At 46.0% G+C, this 17,378-nt stretch overlaps 1 protein-coding gene across 2 annotated transcripts in view; it reads left to right on the forward strand.

The window, feature by feature from the left end:
• TTC4 (tetratricopeptide repeat domain 4) overlaps positions 1–17,139 on the forward strand; it is a 36,181-nt gene extending 19,042 nt beyond the window's left edge. The window contains exons 9-10 of one of the 2 annotated variants that reach the window (XM_033915487.1): positions 438–520; positions 16,879–17,139. In XM_033915487.1, coding sequence (XP_033771378.1) covers positions 438–520; positions 16,879–16,981 — 186 coding nt within the window. In that variant the 3' untranslated portion in view covers positions 16,982–17,139. The remainder of the gene's footprint in view (positions 1–437; positions 521–16,878) is intronic. The other variant, XM_033915488.1, reaches the window with a different exon arrangement.
• Positions 17,140–17,378: the final 239 nt, after the last annotated feature.

The following is a 17,378-nucleotide window of genomic DNA, read 5'->3' on the forward strand; positions in this document are numbered from 1 at the left end:
TTCCCTTCCACTGTTCCTCTGTAACGATCCTGGCCCGAGCAGCAACCCCTAAGCTGCTGTTGCGCCAGAGTCGGCTCTTCCTCTGACATCACATCCTAGGAAGTGATGTCGGTGCAAGAGCCAGCACGGCAGCAGCTTGTGGGTTTCTGCTTGCGCCGGGAATGTTACAGAGGTAAGGTGGAAGGGAAGTGTCACGTGCGTGACAGGAGGGGGCGGGGAAGGAGCGTGTGGAGGGGGGGGGCGGAGAAGAGGGCAGGGGTGGGGCACCTCTAGCCCTCGCTACGCCACTGGTCCTGCATCCTTCAGAGTGACCATGAGGAACATAGCAGAGCTGGATGTCACATGCTGGCCCTGCTGGTAGACGCTGAGTGCACTCCTGGCAGAGCAGCGTTTTTGTCATTTTTACTCTGGGGTTATTTTTTTTTAATGTCTCACAGCTGTATTTTGAAGATGAAGAAAGAGCTGAGCTATACCTGGTTAATGCGGAGAAGACGCTATTGGAGGTGTTACAGCACAAAAGGTGAGAACAGACTGGAGTGTGTGGGTAATGGGAGAGGGCAGGGCTATGTATTCAAAATTTCTCCTGGAAATTTTTTTTATTTATTTGTGGCCCAGTAATTTTTCCTCCTGATCCTTTAGGTCACTCGCTCACCTTCCTGCTCAGTTGTTTGATATGTCCCCTATGTGATGACTGGGACTCCTGCCCAATGTGCGGTGTAGGCCAAAAAAGCAAACAAGTTCCTAGGAATTATTAAAAAAGGGATGGCTAACAAGACTAAGAATGTCATAATGCCCCTGTAGCGCTCCATGGTGCGACCTCATCTGGAGTATTGCGTTCAATTCTGGTCTCCTTATCTCATGAAAGATATAGTGGCGCTAGAAAAGGTTCAAAGAAGAGCGACCAAGATGGTAAAGGAGATGGAACTCCTCTCGTGTGAGGAAAGACTAAAATGGTTAGGGCTCTTCAACTTGGAAAAGAGACGGCTGAGGGGAGATAGGATTGAAGTCTACAAAATCTGAGTGGAGTAAAATGGGTACAAGTGGATCGATTTTTCACTCCGTCAAAGATTACAAAGACTAGGGGACACTCGATTAAGTTACAGGAAATACTTTTAAACCAATAGGAGGAAATATTTTTTCACTCAGAATAGTTAAGCTCTGGAACGCGTTGCCAGAGGTTGTGGTAAAAGCGGATAGCGTAGTTGGTTTTAAGAAAGGTTTGGACAAATTCCTGGAGGAAAGACATGAGGGAAGCCACTGCTTGCCCTGGATCGGTAACATGGAATGTTCTTAGTCCTTGAGTTTTGGCCAAGTACTAGTGATATGGATTGGTCACGGTGAGAATGGGTTACTGGGCTTGATGGGCCATTGGGCTTATTTTGGCAGTAGGGCTTATTTTCGGAGCACCTTTAAAAATCATGCTAGGGCTTATTTTCAGGATAGGGCTTATTTTCGGGGAAACACAGTAGTAAATCCCTGGAGCACAGATGGGAGGAAATTTGCTGCACATGGGGGGGGGAAGGAAAGAGGAAGAATTGGGGTGGAGGAGAGGAAGGGAGAGATGTTTGTTGTACATGAAAAAAAATAAGCCCTAGTGCTTTTTTTGGACCCCCAAATTAATATAAGACACTGTCTTATTTTCAGGGAAACATGGTACCATGTGGCATTTATTGGATCATCCACTTAAATTGAAGAAAACAAAAAAATTTGTTCAAACAAGAGAACGAATCAACACCAAGTTTAATTGAATCACCAGACCTCAAATACCCGAGACCCTACTTAAATGAATTTTCGTGTAGGAAGGCACTTATCTCTTATGCCCGACGGCTGCCCAACTGTTTCACACGTGGTTTCATCAGGGGCTAGGCCTCCTTCTATACATGCACCAAAAATAGCTTAAAGGAAAGCGAAAATAACCAGCACCCGCGCAGCCATCGGGCATGAGAGATAAGTGCCTTCCTACACGAAAATTCATTTAAGTAGGGTCTCGGGTATTTGAGGTCTGGTGATTCAATTAAACTTGATGTTGATTTGTTCTCTTGTTTATGCAGTTCCTTTCCAGCTTGTCCTTTCTTCACCCCCCCACACCAAAGAGGGGCTTTGATTCTTCCCAGTTGCTCCAATAAATCTCACCCAAAGCTGTTACAAATTTGACCGAAGCTTATGATAGCAGTGTTGAGGGGGGCGGAACGGGACGGATCATCACAGACGTTTCAGCACGGCTGCGATGAAAATGGCCACAATGAATTGTGCCCCCACCCCACATACCTCTTGAAATGTTCACTGACACATCTTCCTGCTCAGTTGGCCTTTGCTTCCTTCTCATATCACTTCCTAGTTACAGGACCAGGCCGTGACATCAGAGGGGGGGCAGGGGGTTGGATGCTGCTTGAGCTGGTGAACTTTCCACAGATATGCAGGCTGGGGGAGACTCCTACTTTGGAGGGATGCGGGGGGGGGGGGACTCCTACCTTGGAGAGATGTGTGGGGGGTAAGAACATAAGAAGTTACCTCCGCTGAGGCAGACCAGAGGTCCATCTCGCCCAGCGGTCTGCTCCCGCGGTGGCCCATCAGGCCCATTGTCTGAGCAATGGTCCCAGACTATCCCTTTAACCTACCGCTACTCTTATCTGTACCCCTCAATTCCTTTATCCTCTAGGAACCTATCCAAACCTTCTTTGAAGCCTTGTAACGTGCTCCGGCCTATCACAGCCTCCGGAAGCGCGTTCCATGTATCCACCACCCTCTGGGTGAAAAATAACTTTCTGGCATTTGTTTTAAACCTGTCCCCTTTTAATTTTTCTGAGTGCCCTCTTGTACTTGTGGTTCCCCATAATCTGAAAAATCTGTCCCTGTCTACCTTTTCTATACCCTTCAGGATCTTGAAGGTTTCTATCATGTCTCCTCTAAGTCTCTGCTTTTCCAGGGAGAACAGCCCCAGCTTTTTCAGTCTGTCAGTATATGAGAGGTTTTCCATACCCCTTATCAGTTTAGTTGCTCTTCTCTGGACTCTCTCAAGTACCGCCATGTCCTTCTTGAGGTACGGCGACCAGTACTGGACACAGTAATCCAGATGCGGTCGCACCATTGCACGATACAGTGGCAGGATGACCTCCTTTGTCCTGGTCGTGATACCTTTCTTAATGATACCCAACATTCTGTTTGCTTTTCTTGAGGCTGTGGCGCACTGTGCCGATGCCTTCAAAGATGTGTCTACCATCACTCCCAGGTCTCTTTCAAGGTTACTTACCCCTAGCAGTGATCCCCCCATTTTGTAGCTGAATATCGGGTTCTTTTTCCCTACATGCATGACCTTGCATTTCCCTACATTAAGGTTCATTTGCCATTTTTTGGCCCATTCTTCTAGCGTCGTTAGGTCCCTTTGCAGATCTTCGCAGTCTTCCATGGTTTCAACCCTGCGGTAGAGTTTGGTGTCATCCGCAAATTTAATAACTTCGCAATTTGTTCCCGCCTCCAGGTCATTAATAAATATATTGAACAGGAGCGGTCCCAGCACCGACCCCTGCGGAACTCCGCTCGTGACCCAATGCCAGTCTGAGTAATGGCCCTTTACTCCAACCCTCTGTTTCCTTTCTGCCAGCCAGTTTTTGATCCATCGGTGGACCTCCCCTTGCACTTCTACTTTGGGGTGGCAGGGGGAATGACTGGAGTGTGGGGCATACTCTTTCATTTGGGGGAGATGTGGAGGGCATAGCCACCCACCCACAAGAGGTCAGGTACATGGAGAGATGCGGAGGAATGTTGGGGGAGCACTTCTACTTTGGGGGAGACATACCACCCCCCCACCCCATAAGAGGTCAGATGATTCATCGTGGTCAATTCAGTTATGAAACAGTTGCAATGAAATAGCCATGCTGCATCAACTACGATGCATTGTCCTAGACCAGGGATAGGCAATTCCAGTCCTGGAGAGCCGGAGCCAGGTTAGGTTTTCAGGATATCCACAATAAATATGCATGAGATAGATTTGCATCTCAAGGAGGTAGTGCATGCAAATCCATCTCATATATATTCATTGTGGATATCCTGAAAATCTGACCTGGCTCCGGCTCTCGAGGACCGGAATTGCCTACCCCTGAACTAGACCCTTGGACCTCCCAAGGGGGGGGGGAGTGGTTAATTTCTGGGTCAAAAGAAAAAAAAAATTCCCAGGTTTCCTGCTGCTCCTTTTTGCACTTCCAGTGGATAGGTAGGATGCTCTGCATCTTCCTTCATAACTAGCCAGGGCCTCCTCCCTTCCAGTGTACACAGTCTGATCATCAAAGTGACCATGTGCCAGGGCACTTTCTGGAGCCTTATGAATCTGGCCACCAGTGCCCACGACTGCCTCCCCTCCCCAGCAGTGTGGACTAGAGAGCTGCACGGGAACAGGGACGACGGGAATCACACGGGACCCACGGGCATCCCGCGGGTTCCCCCTTTGGGTCACGGGGATCCCGTGGGGACGCCCCTAGGGTCGCGGGGATCCCGTGGGGACGCCCCCTAGGGTCGCGGGGATCCCATGGGGATGCCTCCGAGGGTCGCGGGGTTCCTGCGGGGCTGGATGTACTCAGTCGCGCGGCTCTTCTCCCTACCTTCTCTGCTTGCAGCACAGAGCCGAACGGAAGTCTTCCCGACGTCAGCGCTGATGTCGGAGGGGAGGGAAGGCTTAAACAAAGCCCTCCCTCCCTCCGACGTCAGCGCTGACGTCGGGAAGACTTCCGTTTGGCTCTGTGCTGCAGGCAGTGCAGGTAAGGAGGAGAGTAGCCTCGCGGTTCGAGTGGCTACCAAGGGAGGGGGCGGTCCGCCCCGCCACACCCCGCCCCGGTTGCAGCACAGCCGGCCAGGTCCCCTTACTTTTGTGGCACTTCCCCGGTCCGACAATCCTCCCTGCCCTGTAGCCGCGAATCTAAATTATCTTCTTACAGCAGCTGTAATAAGGTAATTTAGATTCGCAGTTAAGGGCAGGGAGGTTTGTCGGACCGGGGCTGTTGTCAGTCGGTTGGGGAAGTGCCACAAAAGTAAGGGGACCTGGCCGGCTGTGCTGCACCCGGGGCGGTAGAGAAGGAGTGGGGAGAAGGACGCTGAAAGGCCATGGGGAAGACGGGAGGAGGGGGGGAAGGACTCTGAAAGCACTTGAAGACAGAGGAGGGAGAAGGACGCTGAAAGCACATGGGGAATACAAAGGGGTGGAGAAGGACGCTGAAAGGCCATGGGAAGGGCTCTGAAAGCACTTGTGGAAGACAGAGGGGGAGAAGGATGCTGAAAGCACATGGGGAAGACAAAGGGGTGGAGAAGGACGCTAAAAGGACATGGGGAAGACAAAGGGGTGGAGAAGGACGCTGAAAGGCCATGGGAAGGGCGGGGGGGGAAGGACTCTGAAAGCACTTGTGGAAGACAGAGGGGGGAGAAGGATGCTGAAAGCACATGGGGAAGACAAAGGGGTGGAGAAGGATGCTGAAAGGACATGGGGAAGACGGGGGGGGGGTGGAGAAGGACGCTGAAAGGCCATGGGGAAGACAGAGAGGGAGAAGGACGCTGAAAGGACATGGGGAAGCAGAGGGGGGAGAAGGACACTGAAAGCACATGTGGAAGACAGAGGGGGGAGAAGGACGCTGACAGGACATGGGGAAGATGGGGGGAGAAGGACGCTGAAAGGAAATGGGGAAGAGAGAGTAGGGAGAAGACGCTGGCAGGGAAGAAGACAGATGCCAGACTATGGGGGGGAGCGGAGAGAAGAAGATGGGTGCCAGACCAATTTGGAAGGGGAAAGAAAGGGAGAGGCACAGTAACAGAGCAAATGGAAGATGCAGAAGGAAGAGAGACAGTGGATGGAAGGAATTGAATGAGAACATGAGGAAAGCAGAAACCAGGCAACAAAGGTAGGAAAAGAATTATATTTCTTTTTTTTTATTTTGCTTCAGGATAAAGTAGTATATTAGTTGTGTTGATAAAAATTTATAAACATTAGAGGTTCTGGTAGAAACCCATTTGCAAAGTATGTATTCTTCCCAATTAATATTTTCAAATTAATAAAGTCTTTTTGCTTATTTGTAAATGGGTTTCTACCAGAGCCTTTAATTCAGTAGCATAATTAAATGAAATAACTATTTCTGAAGTTTATATGGACGGGCGGGGACGGAGGGGATTCCTCACGGGGACGGGTGGGGACGGAGGGGATTCCTCGCGGGTGAGATTTCTGTCCCCGCGCAACTCTCTAGTGTGGACGCTGTGTCTGCAAAAGCTTCAGCCAACTTTGCTGTTGTTATTAGGGTTTTTTTTGGATGTGTTGTGGTTGGGTGAAGGTAGTTTTGGGTTTTGACTGGGGGTCTGTAAATTGTTTCAACGGTAAAATTTAAATACATGAAGCCCTGACCGAACTTGAACCAGCACCTTTCCACAAGGCAACCACCCATTCTTGCCCGTTCCCTGAGCAGCTCTCCATGCGTGCCTCCTCTGCTGGCTGTGAGCGGCTCTGCACTCTTTTCCCCTCCAAGAAGCTCCTCTCTTTTTCTTGACACAACCCCTGTGGTTTTGCGCAGGCATTGGTAGCTCCGTTTGCCTCTATCCCTCCTCCCGGTGATCAGAGGTGATGGTGGTAAGTGCTTGCTTATTGGACCGTGTCCTACTCCTCCTCACACTGTCCTGTTTCATTTGAACCGTGCAGGCCTTCATCTCGTCTCGGGTTTCAAACTCACAGGCCTAGGACAGCAGTGGAGGATGAAGGCCAAGGGGAGTGAGGATTAGCTGAAGCAAGCAGGGGAAGTGTGCCACAGGCGTAGGGTGTACGTGCTAATGAGGTGGTAGGGTGTCATGGGGGTGGGGAAGTAACTGGAGCAAGCTGGTCACTCCTGAGGCAAGCTAGATACGTATTGGGGGGGGGGGTAGGAAGAACAAGAGTTGTATGTGAGTAAGTGGAGTGAAGGTTGGGGTGAGTGGGGGGGGGGGGAAGAAAGATGTAGAGGTAGGGGTATGTGTATTGGAGGTCTATCTGAGTGTTAGAGGGAGAAGAAATTTGGGGGGGAGGGAGAAAGATCTCCAGGTAGAGTAAGATAGTTCAGGATGGGAGAATTCTATGCAAAACTTTTGCCCATTTTTTTAATGCAGAATTTACATAAGAATGGGAACCTAGGGTTCACCATTAACCCTTTAGCTCCCACCTGTCCTGTGTAAAGTAGCAGAACCTCCCTCCTGTTCAGTTTTGGTTAGATTTGCCTGAGACATGGAGTGTGTTACCTAACATTGATTGAGAAGTACATTTTAAGAAGAATTGGGAATTTGTTAGGTGTAATGATGGGGGGGGGAGAAGCTGATAAAAATATGACTACACTTAGCTGCAACCCTCTGGAAGTAGAGACTTTAGTGGCTGCAGTATGAGAAGAAGAGATAGCTTTACAGCAGTTTCTGATATGCCCTCTGGCTTTTAATGAATTTTGCTAAAAAGATGAATCCTAGGTACCAGAAGAGTCTATATCAGTTCATCTCCCAGTAATCATATTACATATATTCTGTAAGTAGCACATTTTCATGTACCAAAAATGTGGATCACAACTAGAGGATGACACCGGGACAAATTTGTCCTGTCCCTGTGAGTTTTGTCTCTGTCCCTGTCCCATTCCTGTAAGCTCTGCCTTAACCACACAAGCCTCAAACACTTAGGATTTTCAAGTGTTTGAGGCTTGTGCAGATGAGGACGGCGCTTAGGCATTGGTGGAATGAGGCATTATGACATCACAATCTGAGCTCTAGAACGTTGCTACTTAGGATTTCAAAGTGTTTGAGGCTTGTGCAGATGAGGACGGCGCTTAGGCATTGGTGGAATGAGGCATTATGACATCACAATCTGAGCTCTAGAACGTTGCTACTTAGGATTTCAAAGTGTTTGAGGCTTGTGCAGATGAGGACGGAGCTTAGGCATTGGTGGAATGAGGCATTGTGACATCACAATCTGAGCTCTAGAACGTTGCTACTTAGGATTTCAAAGTGTTTGAGGCTTGTGCAGATGAGGACGGAGCTTAGGCATTGGTGGAATGAGGCATTGTGACATCACAATCTGAGCTCTAGAATGTTGCTACTTAAGATTTTAAAGTGTTTGAGGCTTGTGCAGATGAGGACGGAGCTTAGGCATTGGTGGAATGAGGCATTATGACATCACAATCTGAGCTCTAGAACGTTGCTACTTAGGATTTCAAAGTGTTTGAGGCTTGTGCAGATGAGGACGGAGCTTAGGCATTGGTGGAATGAGGCATTGTGACATCACAATCTGAGCTCTAGAATGTTGCTACTTAAGATTTTAAAGTGTTTGAGGCTTGTGCAGATGAGGACAGAGTTTGCAGGAATGGGGCAGGGACAGGAAAAGAACTCGCCAGGACGGGAAAGAGTTCCTGCGGGGACGGGGGAAATTTGTCATGTCATTCTCTAATCACTACTAAGCTATGTACAGGAATCAGGATTCAGCCATAAAACTTATACATAACTGTTTGCAGAAGTTTAGTTATATCTGCTAAAAATTCCTTTTGTGGTTCTTGACTTAGTCTTTGGAATACACCTACCCAATCAGGCTTTCAGGATCTGCATAATGAATACGAATGAAATAGATCTGCTCACAGCATACTTCTTGTGGTTTGCTCCTAAAAACCCAAATGGCTGGGTGTGTTCTAAGCATCATTGCCTTTGAACTCCCACACTGGGCGATTAAAAACTAACACAATTTCTTAATGATACAGAGTTAAAAAGCGTGACATCTTCTGTCAAATTTAATGTAGAATCATAGGTTGTTTTTTTTCCCTTCAAGATTCAAAGTACTAAAATAGCGAATGGTTATCTTTATTTGATATACAGTCTTTCCTCCATGGATATGAAAATGGTTTACAATACATTGAACAGTAACAAGTACTCTTTCCTATCTGTCACAGCAGACTCACAATTTAACTAAGGTACCTGGGGTAGAGAGTTGCATGGGGACAGAAATCCCACCCATGCAGAAAGTGAAGTTTAGATAGTTTTTCACTTCTGCATGTTGCACCGCTTTCAGCTGTGTATAGCTGAAATAATCAGAAGCAATTAAGGAAAGATTTATAAACTATAAAGAGTTTTACCTCATGCAAAATTGTGATTTAGATTCTAAAGCAGGGATGGGCAACGAGGGCCAGAATCCAGTCGAGTTTTCAGGATTTCCCCAATGAATATGCATAAGATCTATTTGCATGCACTGCCTCCCATTGTATGCAAATGGATCTCATGCATATTCATTGGGGAAATCCTAAAAACCCGACTGGATTCTGGCCCTCGTTGCCCACCCCTGTTCTACAGTATGAACTGCAAGGGACAATATTTTGGTGTAGTCCTCTAAACTTTTTTTGTAGAGGGGAGAATCAATATTCAACTTGTACCTTAAGTGTCCGGAGGTCGCATCCGCAACCGCCTTCAGCTCTCACCTCCTCCAGCACCGGACACAACCGCCATCTTACATCAAGCAGTCGCGAGAGTATGTACACACGCACAAGCTCTGCCTCCAATGGTTACCTTACGTTCTGGAACGTTGCCTGCCTCACTGCTGTAACCTCACGCAAGCGCTTTCCTGCGTATGTAATGTAATGTAATTTATTTCTTATATACCGCTACATCCGTTAGGTTCTAAGCGGTTTGAAGAAAGTATACATTAAGATTATAAATGAGAAGTAAGAAGGTACTTAAAAAATTCCCTTACTGTCCCGAAGGCTCACAATCTAACTAAAGTACCTGGAAATTAATAAAGAAGAGAAAATAAAGATGGTTGAAAAAAGAAAAATTCTATGTGAATTTATAGGATGGGAATTAAACTGACAGTGAAGAACTGTATGAAAAATACATATGGAATGCAGTTAGAGAGGGTAGGTTACAATCTATTTATGGTATTTGTTTAATTGGAAGGTGTTAAGGTGGGTAATTTGGGGGAAGGTTATCTGAAGGTAGGTGAATCTTCTGGAGGTAAAAGAGGAGGGGTTAAGATATTTGGATGAATTTTTTGAAAAGCAGGGTTTTGATTTCTTTTCTGAATGTTTTGAAGTTGTCTGATATTGTCATAAGATTGGAGATGGAATGGTTGATTTTTGCTGCTTGTGTTGCCAGAAGGTTGTCAAACATTTTCTTGCGTTGTGTGCCTTTGAGTGGGGGGAAGGCGAAAGGGTTCGAGGTTCTTCTGTGTCTTGAGGTGGAGATTTGGTTTAAGCGGTTGTTTAGATAGGAGGGGGAAGAGCCGTGTAATGCTTTGAATATCAGGCAGTGGAATTTGAATTGGATTCGTGCTTGTATGGGTAGCCAGTGAGAGTCTAAGAAGGCAGTTGTTATGTGATCATATTTTTTGAGTGAGTAGATCAATCTGAGGGCGGTGTTTTGTATGGTCTGGAGTTGTTTTATCATAGTGGCTGGACAAGGAAGATATAGGGAGTTGCAATAATCCAGCAGACCTAAGACTAGGGATTGGACGATTAGTCTAAATTGTGCTTGGTCAAAGAATTTTCTGATTTTACGGAGATTTCTCATGGTTAGATGTATGTATGCGATTGTCCTCTCCACCTCACAATTGCGTACAGACGCAGGAAATTACTTGCATGAGGTTACAGCAGTGAGACGGGCAACGTTTCGGAACAATGGTAACATACTGAGGGCCTCAAAATAGTTCCTGGTAGACCACTGCTCTAGGCCACTCCAAACTTGGAAGATGCAAGTGTTTGGCCATCCGTTCTGTTGCTTCAGTACCACTTTTTTTTTTTTTTTTTGGCAGCAAGGCCCTAAAGGTTTAGTGGCCGAATCTGCTAACCCTTCTAGTCTTAATTGGTGCTTTACTATTCTACCTACTTTTAACAAGCAAGGACCTTTCTAAACAGCAGGGTCAGAACTGTTGAGGAATGCAAAGAACTGCAGAGCGACCTGAACAAACTTAGTGAGTGGGCAAAAAGATGGCAGATGAGCTTCAATGTGGAGAAATGTAAGGTCTTGCACAAAGGGAAGGGGAACCCCATGTACAGCTATACGATGGGAGGGAGGGTACAGGGGGAAGGCAACCTAGAAAAAGACCTGGGGGTATTGGTGGATAACACAATGAAGCCGGTGGCGCAATGTGCAGTGGCCTCAAAGAAAGCGAGTAGAATGTTGGGCATTATCAAAAAAAGGTATCACTACCAGAACAAAGGAAGTTATCCTGCCACTGTATCGAGCAATGGTGCGCCCGCATCTGGAATACTGCGTCCAATACTGGTTGCCATACCTCAAAAAGAATATGGCAGTACTCGAGAGGGTCCAGAGGAGAGCAACGAGGATGATAAAGGGCATGGAGAACTTTTCATATGCTGAACGGTTGGGACGTTGGCGTATGTATACAAAGGCCCTTCAAACGAGCCTTGCGCCGAGAGAAGGGCCAACAGAGAGAAGAGGTGCCGGCGGCGGGAGATTGTTTACAGGATGTGCCTCTTTGCGCAAGAGGCACGTCCTGTAGATGGTCAGCCAGTGCCAGCACCTCTCCTCTTCCCCAGTGTACTGCGGCACACCAGAAATCTCAGGAGGCCCATGGTTTGCGATATACTGCTCTAAAACAATTGACGCGCCTCCAGCTCGCAACGTTACTTAGAGGTATGCATTCTTCAGCATGTATTCTGGTTATTGCAGCCCTAAATCTTTTAAGCACACTAAGGGCTCCTTTTACTGAGGTGTGCTAGCGTTTATAGCGCACGCAGGAATTTACCGTGCGGCTACACTGTACGCTATGCTTCTAGAACTAACGCCAGCTCAATGCTGGCGTTAAGGTCTAGCGTGCGGGGCAATTCTGCGTGCGTTATTCTGCGCATTAAAGCCCTAACGCACCTTTGTAAAAGGAGCCCTAAGTACTTGTGCGCTTAAATACTTACCAATTAATGTATTAATGTATGTACAATCAATATGCGTAGGCAACCCCCTCTTATATGGAAGAAATACATGAAAGTTGCCACAAACTATTTAAACTAAGGACTAACTAGGCTATTTGAGTGTAAATGTGTTTCATCACATTGGCAAGAAGTATGGTTTACTATTAGTTCAATATTTAAATTATTTAGTTTTTCAATTTTCCATACCATTCTCCCAGGGGCGCTCAGAATTGTTTACATGAATTTATTCAGCTACTCAAGCATTTTTCCCTGTCTGTCCTGGTGGGCTCACAATTTATTTAACGTACCTGGAGCAATGGGGGGGGTGGATTGAGTGACTTGCCCAGGGTCACAAGGACCAGCACAGATTTGAAGCCACAACCTCAGGGTGCTGAGGCTGTAGCTTGAACCACTGCACCAAACATATTATTCTACATTCTATATGTTTCTAATATACTCAGCCACCATGTTTATTGTTAGATTCTCTTTTATCTATTGCTTTAAAAATTATTTTAAATTCTTGGAAAGATTTATCCAAATCTCATTACACACAATGGTGGAATTTGGTTTGTACAACATATCACTATGGAACATATATAGCTTAAAAAAATTACTTTTGAGTTCTAAAAATATAGAAAAATGGTCTATTTTGTTATCTTATATTAATGATATTAATGCAGATCACATATCTTCCACATTGTCTTAGGCTTAGTATTATTTATGTGAGAGCTTCTATTGATTATTGAAACAATAATGTTACTATTTATGCTCTTCTTAATTGTAACTTTAAACTAACTTGAAAAATTTATCTCAATAAAGATATAAAGACTTTAAAAAAATAAACTGAGGACTAACAAAATTTACTCCTGGTGGTATTGCTGAATTCATTTTTCCCATGCGAATCTCAATGATGTTAGCTTCTTCAGGTCACAGTATTGGCAGCGATTCCCACACGCTGCCTGCCGCTAACCCAGAAGTCTCTCTGCAGCAGCGGGGAGGCGGCCGGGTTAGCGGCAGGCAGTGTGTGGGAATCGCTGCCGATACCGTGACCTGCAGAAGCAAGCCTTAGACTGTACGGGAGGAGAGGAAGGTAAGTTGCCGGCACAGGGGGAGGGTGAAATTGCACATGAAATGGAGGAGAGGCAAGGAGAGAGAGTGCATGGAGGGGGATAGATTGGTTTAACCCAGGACACACGAAAGAGAGAGTGTTAGACATGGGGGTGGATGAAAGGGAGGGGGGAGAGATGTTGGATCCAGAAGCAGAATGGAGCGATGCCTGGCAATGGGAGTAAGGGAAGAGAGTGGGAGAAATGCTGGACCATGGGGGAGAGTGCAGGAGGGAATAGAGAAGAGAGAGGGAGATGTCAGACTATGAAGGTGGGGAAAGAAGAGTGAGCAGATGCAGGACTGTAACAGTGGAGGAAGAAAGATGCTGAGAATGGTAGAACCCTGAAGAGGAGAAGGTGGCAAGGAAATGGATGAGAGGATAGATATAAGAAGGTAGAATAGGGTAATGTGGGGTACATTGAAGATGAAAGGGAATGGAAGGAATGAAATGGGGAATGGGAAAGAAGAAGGAAATTTGATAGGTAGCTAAAAGGTGAAAAAGAGAAGGGTAAGAGGCAGAAAAGAGCTAAAAAGGAATAATCAATATGTCTGAGGCAGGTGTAGTGAGGGAATAAGATAGTAGATAGGAGAAAAGACAAATGGATAACACGTGCTTAAAGGAGAATTAGCAGATGACAGGAAAGCAGAAAAAAGAAACTGGAATCAACATGATGGAAAAATAAAACATCCAGACAGCAAAGGTAGAAGAAACACATTTTATTTGAAATGGAATCTGCTATAATAAAACCCTTGGTGTGCTTATGCACTTCAAACTCCATGCTTCCGTGTTTTGTGCCACCGCATGTGCAGAAGAAGGAGAGTTCGGCGGTTTTGAGCAGTGGTTTCCTCATCTCGAGAACGAGCCTGTAGTTTCCTCATCTCGAGAAGGAGCCTGCGGCGGTATAAACATTGGTTTCCCTCCGCAACACTTCTCAGAGTCTGCGATGCTGCGAGCCTGGAACCATTGCAGACCACCAAGAAAACCGGGAGACTTCAGATGAACTAAAACCTGGATGGGGGGAGGTAAAAGGAAGGGAGAAGGGCTAATGCTGGACAGGGTGAGCAAGGAAGGGGTGCAGCTGGACAGGGGGGAGAGACAGAAAGAAAGACAGACAGGGGGCAGGGAGAGAGAAAGAAAGACAGACAGGGGGGAGAGAGAGAAAGAAAGACGGGGCAGGGAGGGAGAGAGAAAGAAAGAAAGAAAGACACAGAAATGCCTAAGTCTACACATCAATTCTAGCACCCGTTAATGTAACGGGCTAAAAAACTAGTAGGGATAATAATTAGCAAAAATGTTGTTTAAATTTTGACAGACTTGCAGAATTTGCTAATTTGTGCATAAAATTTTAAATTTTTTTGCATGGAATTCCCCCAGGAGTAAAATTTGCACAACTTTGGCCACCCTAATCAACTGTCCAACATTAAGAAGTTTCATGGAATTACAGCAGTCAGGGGAGTGATAGAACTGGCTGGATCTGCAAAGCAGGAGTTACAGTGTATTACAACTAACTTGCTGAAAAATGTAGCTAATTGGATTAGTTGTTCACAGTACAGTGATCTTCACGCCAGAGTTGGCAGAAAACCTGCTCTGTGACCTCGGCCCAAGTCCAGTCCTCAAGAGCTAACAACAGGTCACATTTTCAGGATATCCCTAATGCATATGCAGGAGAGGGATTTGCATACCTACCCTCCATTGTATGAAAATCTCTCTGACCTGTTTGTGGCCATCAAAGTTGGGTCTGAAGACCACTGACCTATAGGAGTCAGTGCTGCGGGTGCTTGAGCAAATTCTGTGTGGCCAGAGAGGGGTGATTATTAGATTTAGCACTCCCAATCATTTTGAAAGGTTGGTTACAGTATGAAAAGAAAACTTTGATATACCTGAAACTTCTTTGGTTTCTTAGACAGATGAAACCAAAATTAATTATTGTGGGGGGTTGTGGCCAGAATGTTTGAAGAAAGAAAAGTGAAGTTTGAAGTTTACTAAATCTCTATATACCCTGTTTCCCCGATGATAAGGCAGGGCCATCAAATAAGACAGCCCCCCCTTTTTAGAAAAAAATGTAAAATAAGGCACCCCCCCGCAAATAAGCCACCCACCGATACCTGCGCTTACCCGAATCGGGTGGTACGGTGGTTGACTCCGTGTGGTCCCTCCGTCTACCGTATTTGCCTCCATGGCTGCGTGCCGCGCCTCGTCATGAAGTGAAGAGGAGGAAGTGACAGGACTGCAGCGCGCGCAAGGAAACACAGGCAGCTTCCCTCATCCCTCCCTAACGGAGACTGCAGGAGTTTGTTCATGGCCAGAACATCCAAAAGTGAGACACGCAGACAGGTTTCTTTTGCTGTGAGCAATACCACTTACTGTATATAAAGCCTGTTTTAAAATGCATACGGTATATAAACAATAGTTTCACATTGTCAAGTCCCCTCTGATGCTGCACTACAGAATAATCTCTTTACTGTGTTTCCCTGATGGAGAACATTGGGGACATTAAATGGTACAATATATGGTATGATGGATAAAGCTGGCCATACACGGTACGATTTTTCGGCCGACCGATTCTTCAGCCGTCAAATAAGACAGCCCCCCCTTTTTAGAAAAAAATGTAAATAAGGCATCCCCCCGAAAATAAGCCCTAGAGCATATTTTGGCCTTCCAAAAAAAATAAGACAGTGTCTTACCATCGGGGAAACAGGGTAGCATACAGCTGCCATGCCTAAACGTTTAACCAAAAACTAAAGATGTCCAAAAACCGTCATAAGTCAGCACTCGGATGTCCAATAAATTTTTAAAGCCAACTTTCTGGTCATCTTGTGAGGCATTTTGCCCGCTGTGTGTCCAGAATTCCAGGGGGCATGTTATGGGCAGGCTTTGGGTGGGTTAGACTTGGATGTCTTGCAGTGATAATCAAACCTTTAGCAGGATGTTCTAGATGGAGCTTAGGAGTTTGGGGCTAGATGTGTCATAAGTGCCAGATGACCACTGGAGGGATTAAGTAATGACCTCCCACAATCCCCCAGTGGTCACTAAGCCTCTTCCACTCCTCAAAGATCTCAACGAAACAGTACTTGCCTGTCTCTAGAACAGCAACACTAGTAGAGCATCACAGTGGTGTTTTAAGTAACCGGGTGGGTGGGCTAGTGAACCATAGAGAGGAGAAGCAGACCCATAAGCCACTTTACCCACATTTATGGTGGAAAGTGTAAGGTCATCAAAACCCTACTCTATAGGTGCCACCTGTAGCCATGAGGGCTATTGAGGTGTTTCACCTTAAATTTAAAGCAGGGGTGTCCAATGTCGGTCCTCGAGGGCCGCAATCCAGTCGGGTTTTCAGGATTTCCCCAATGAATATGCATGAGATCTATTTGCATGCACTGCTTTCAATGCATATTCATTAGGGAAATCCTGAAAACCCGACTGGATTGCGGCCCTCGAGGACCGACATTGGACACCCCTGATTTAAAGGGTTGCCCTACTGCTCTGTTGGCATGTCTCTGTGGCCAGTCCATCATTATCTATAAGCATAATGTAAACCGGCTAGATACCCGTTGATGGTCGATATATTAAAAATCAATAAACTTGAGTGATAGCCACTTCCACGTCCAAATGGTCTGGATTTGGACATTTTCAACTTGGACATTTCTGTGGTCGAAAATGGGATATAAAGTTAGGCATCGTAAGGGTTGGACATCCTGTCGGCCAGCTAGGTAATTTACCCCCCAAATATATTTGGATGTCTTGGAGTCGAACTTAGACGTCCTTTTCAAAAATGGCCCTCCACGGTAGAGTCAGAACAGCCACAGTGCTGTTTAAATACTACTTCAGTGCTGTGCCATGTTACTTGTTGTCCACTGGATCTACCGAGTATATTTTTGTCCTCCACAGGTATTTTGTGAAAGCTGGGATCCCTGCATTTTTAGTTCTTGTAAAGAACTCGCCCTTCTGCGTACAATATTTGGCTGACAAAAAAGTGCATCGGACAGGCTGAGACCAAGGCGTACATGAACTCACATACACTTGCGACCGCACTGGTGGAAGTCTTCACAGCAGCAGGAGGCCTGCATCGTGCCTCTGGTTGCTCCCCATCTACAGTTATTTTTAGGTCCCCTAGCTGCTTTGCTGCTATAAAGGATTTTATTTCTCAAATTGTTGGTTTGGGGTTTTTATTTTTTGTAAAATGCAAGCACCTTTTCATTCTGATCAGATTCTGCTTGTTTAACTCTTTAATTGGCAGATGGTGAAAATGGCTGCTTTTACGTAACTTGATGTTGAAAGAGAGCAGGCATTTGGAGACACAAATCTCCCATAAGAGCTGAGCAACAATACCAAATAAAGGGTTAAACCTCATCACTGGCTCTGCTCTTCAGGTCTCCCATTTGGTATCA

Source organism: Geotrypetes seraphini, chromosome 12 (genome assembly GCF_902459505.1).
Source record: "Geotrypetes seraphini chromosome 12, aGeoSer1.1, whole genome shotgun sequence".
NCBI lineage: Eukaryota > Metazoa > Chordata > Amphibia > Gymnophiona > Dermophiidae > Geotrypetes > Geotrypetes seraphini.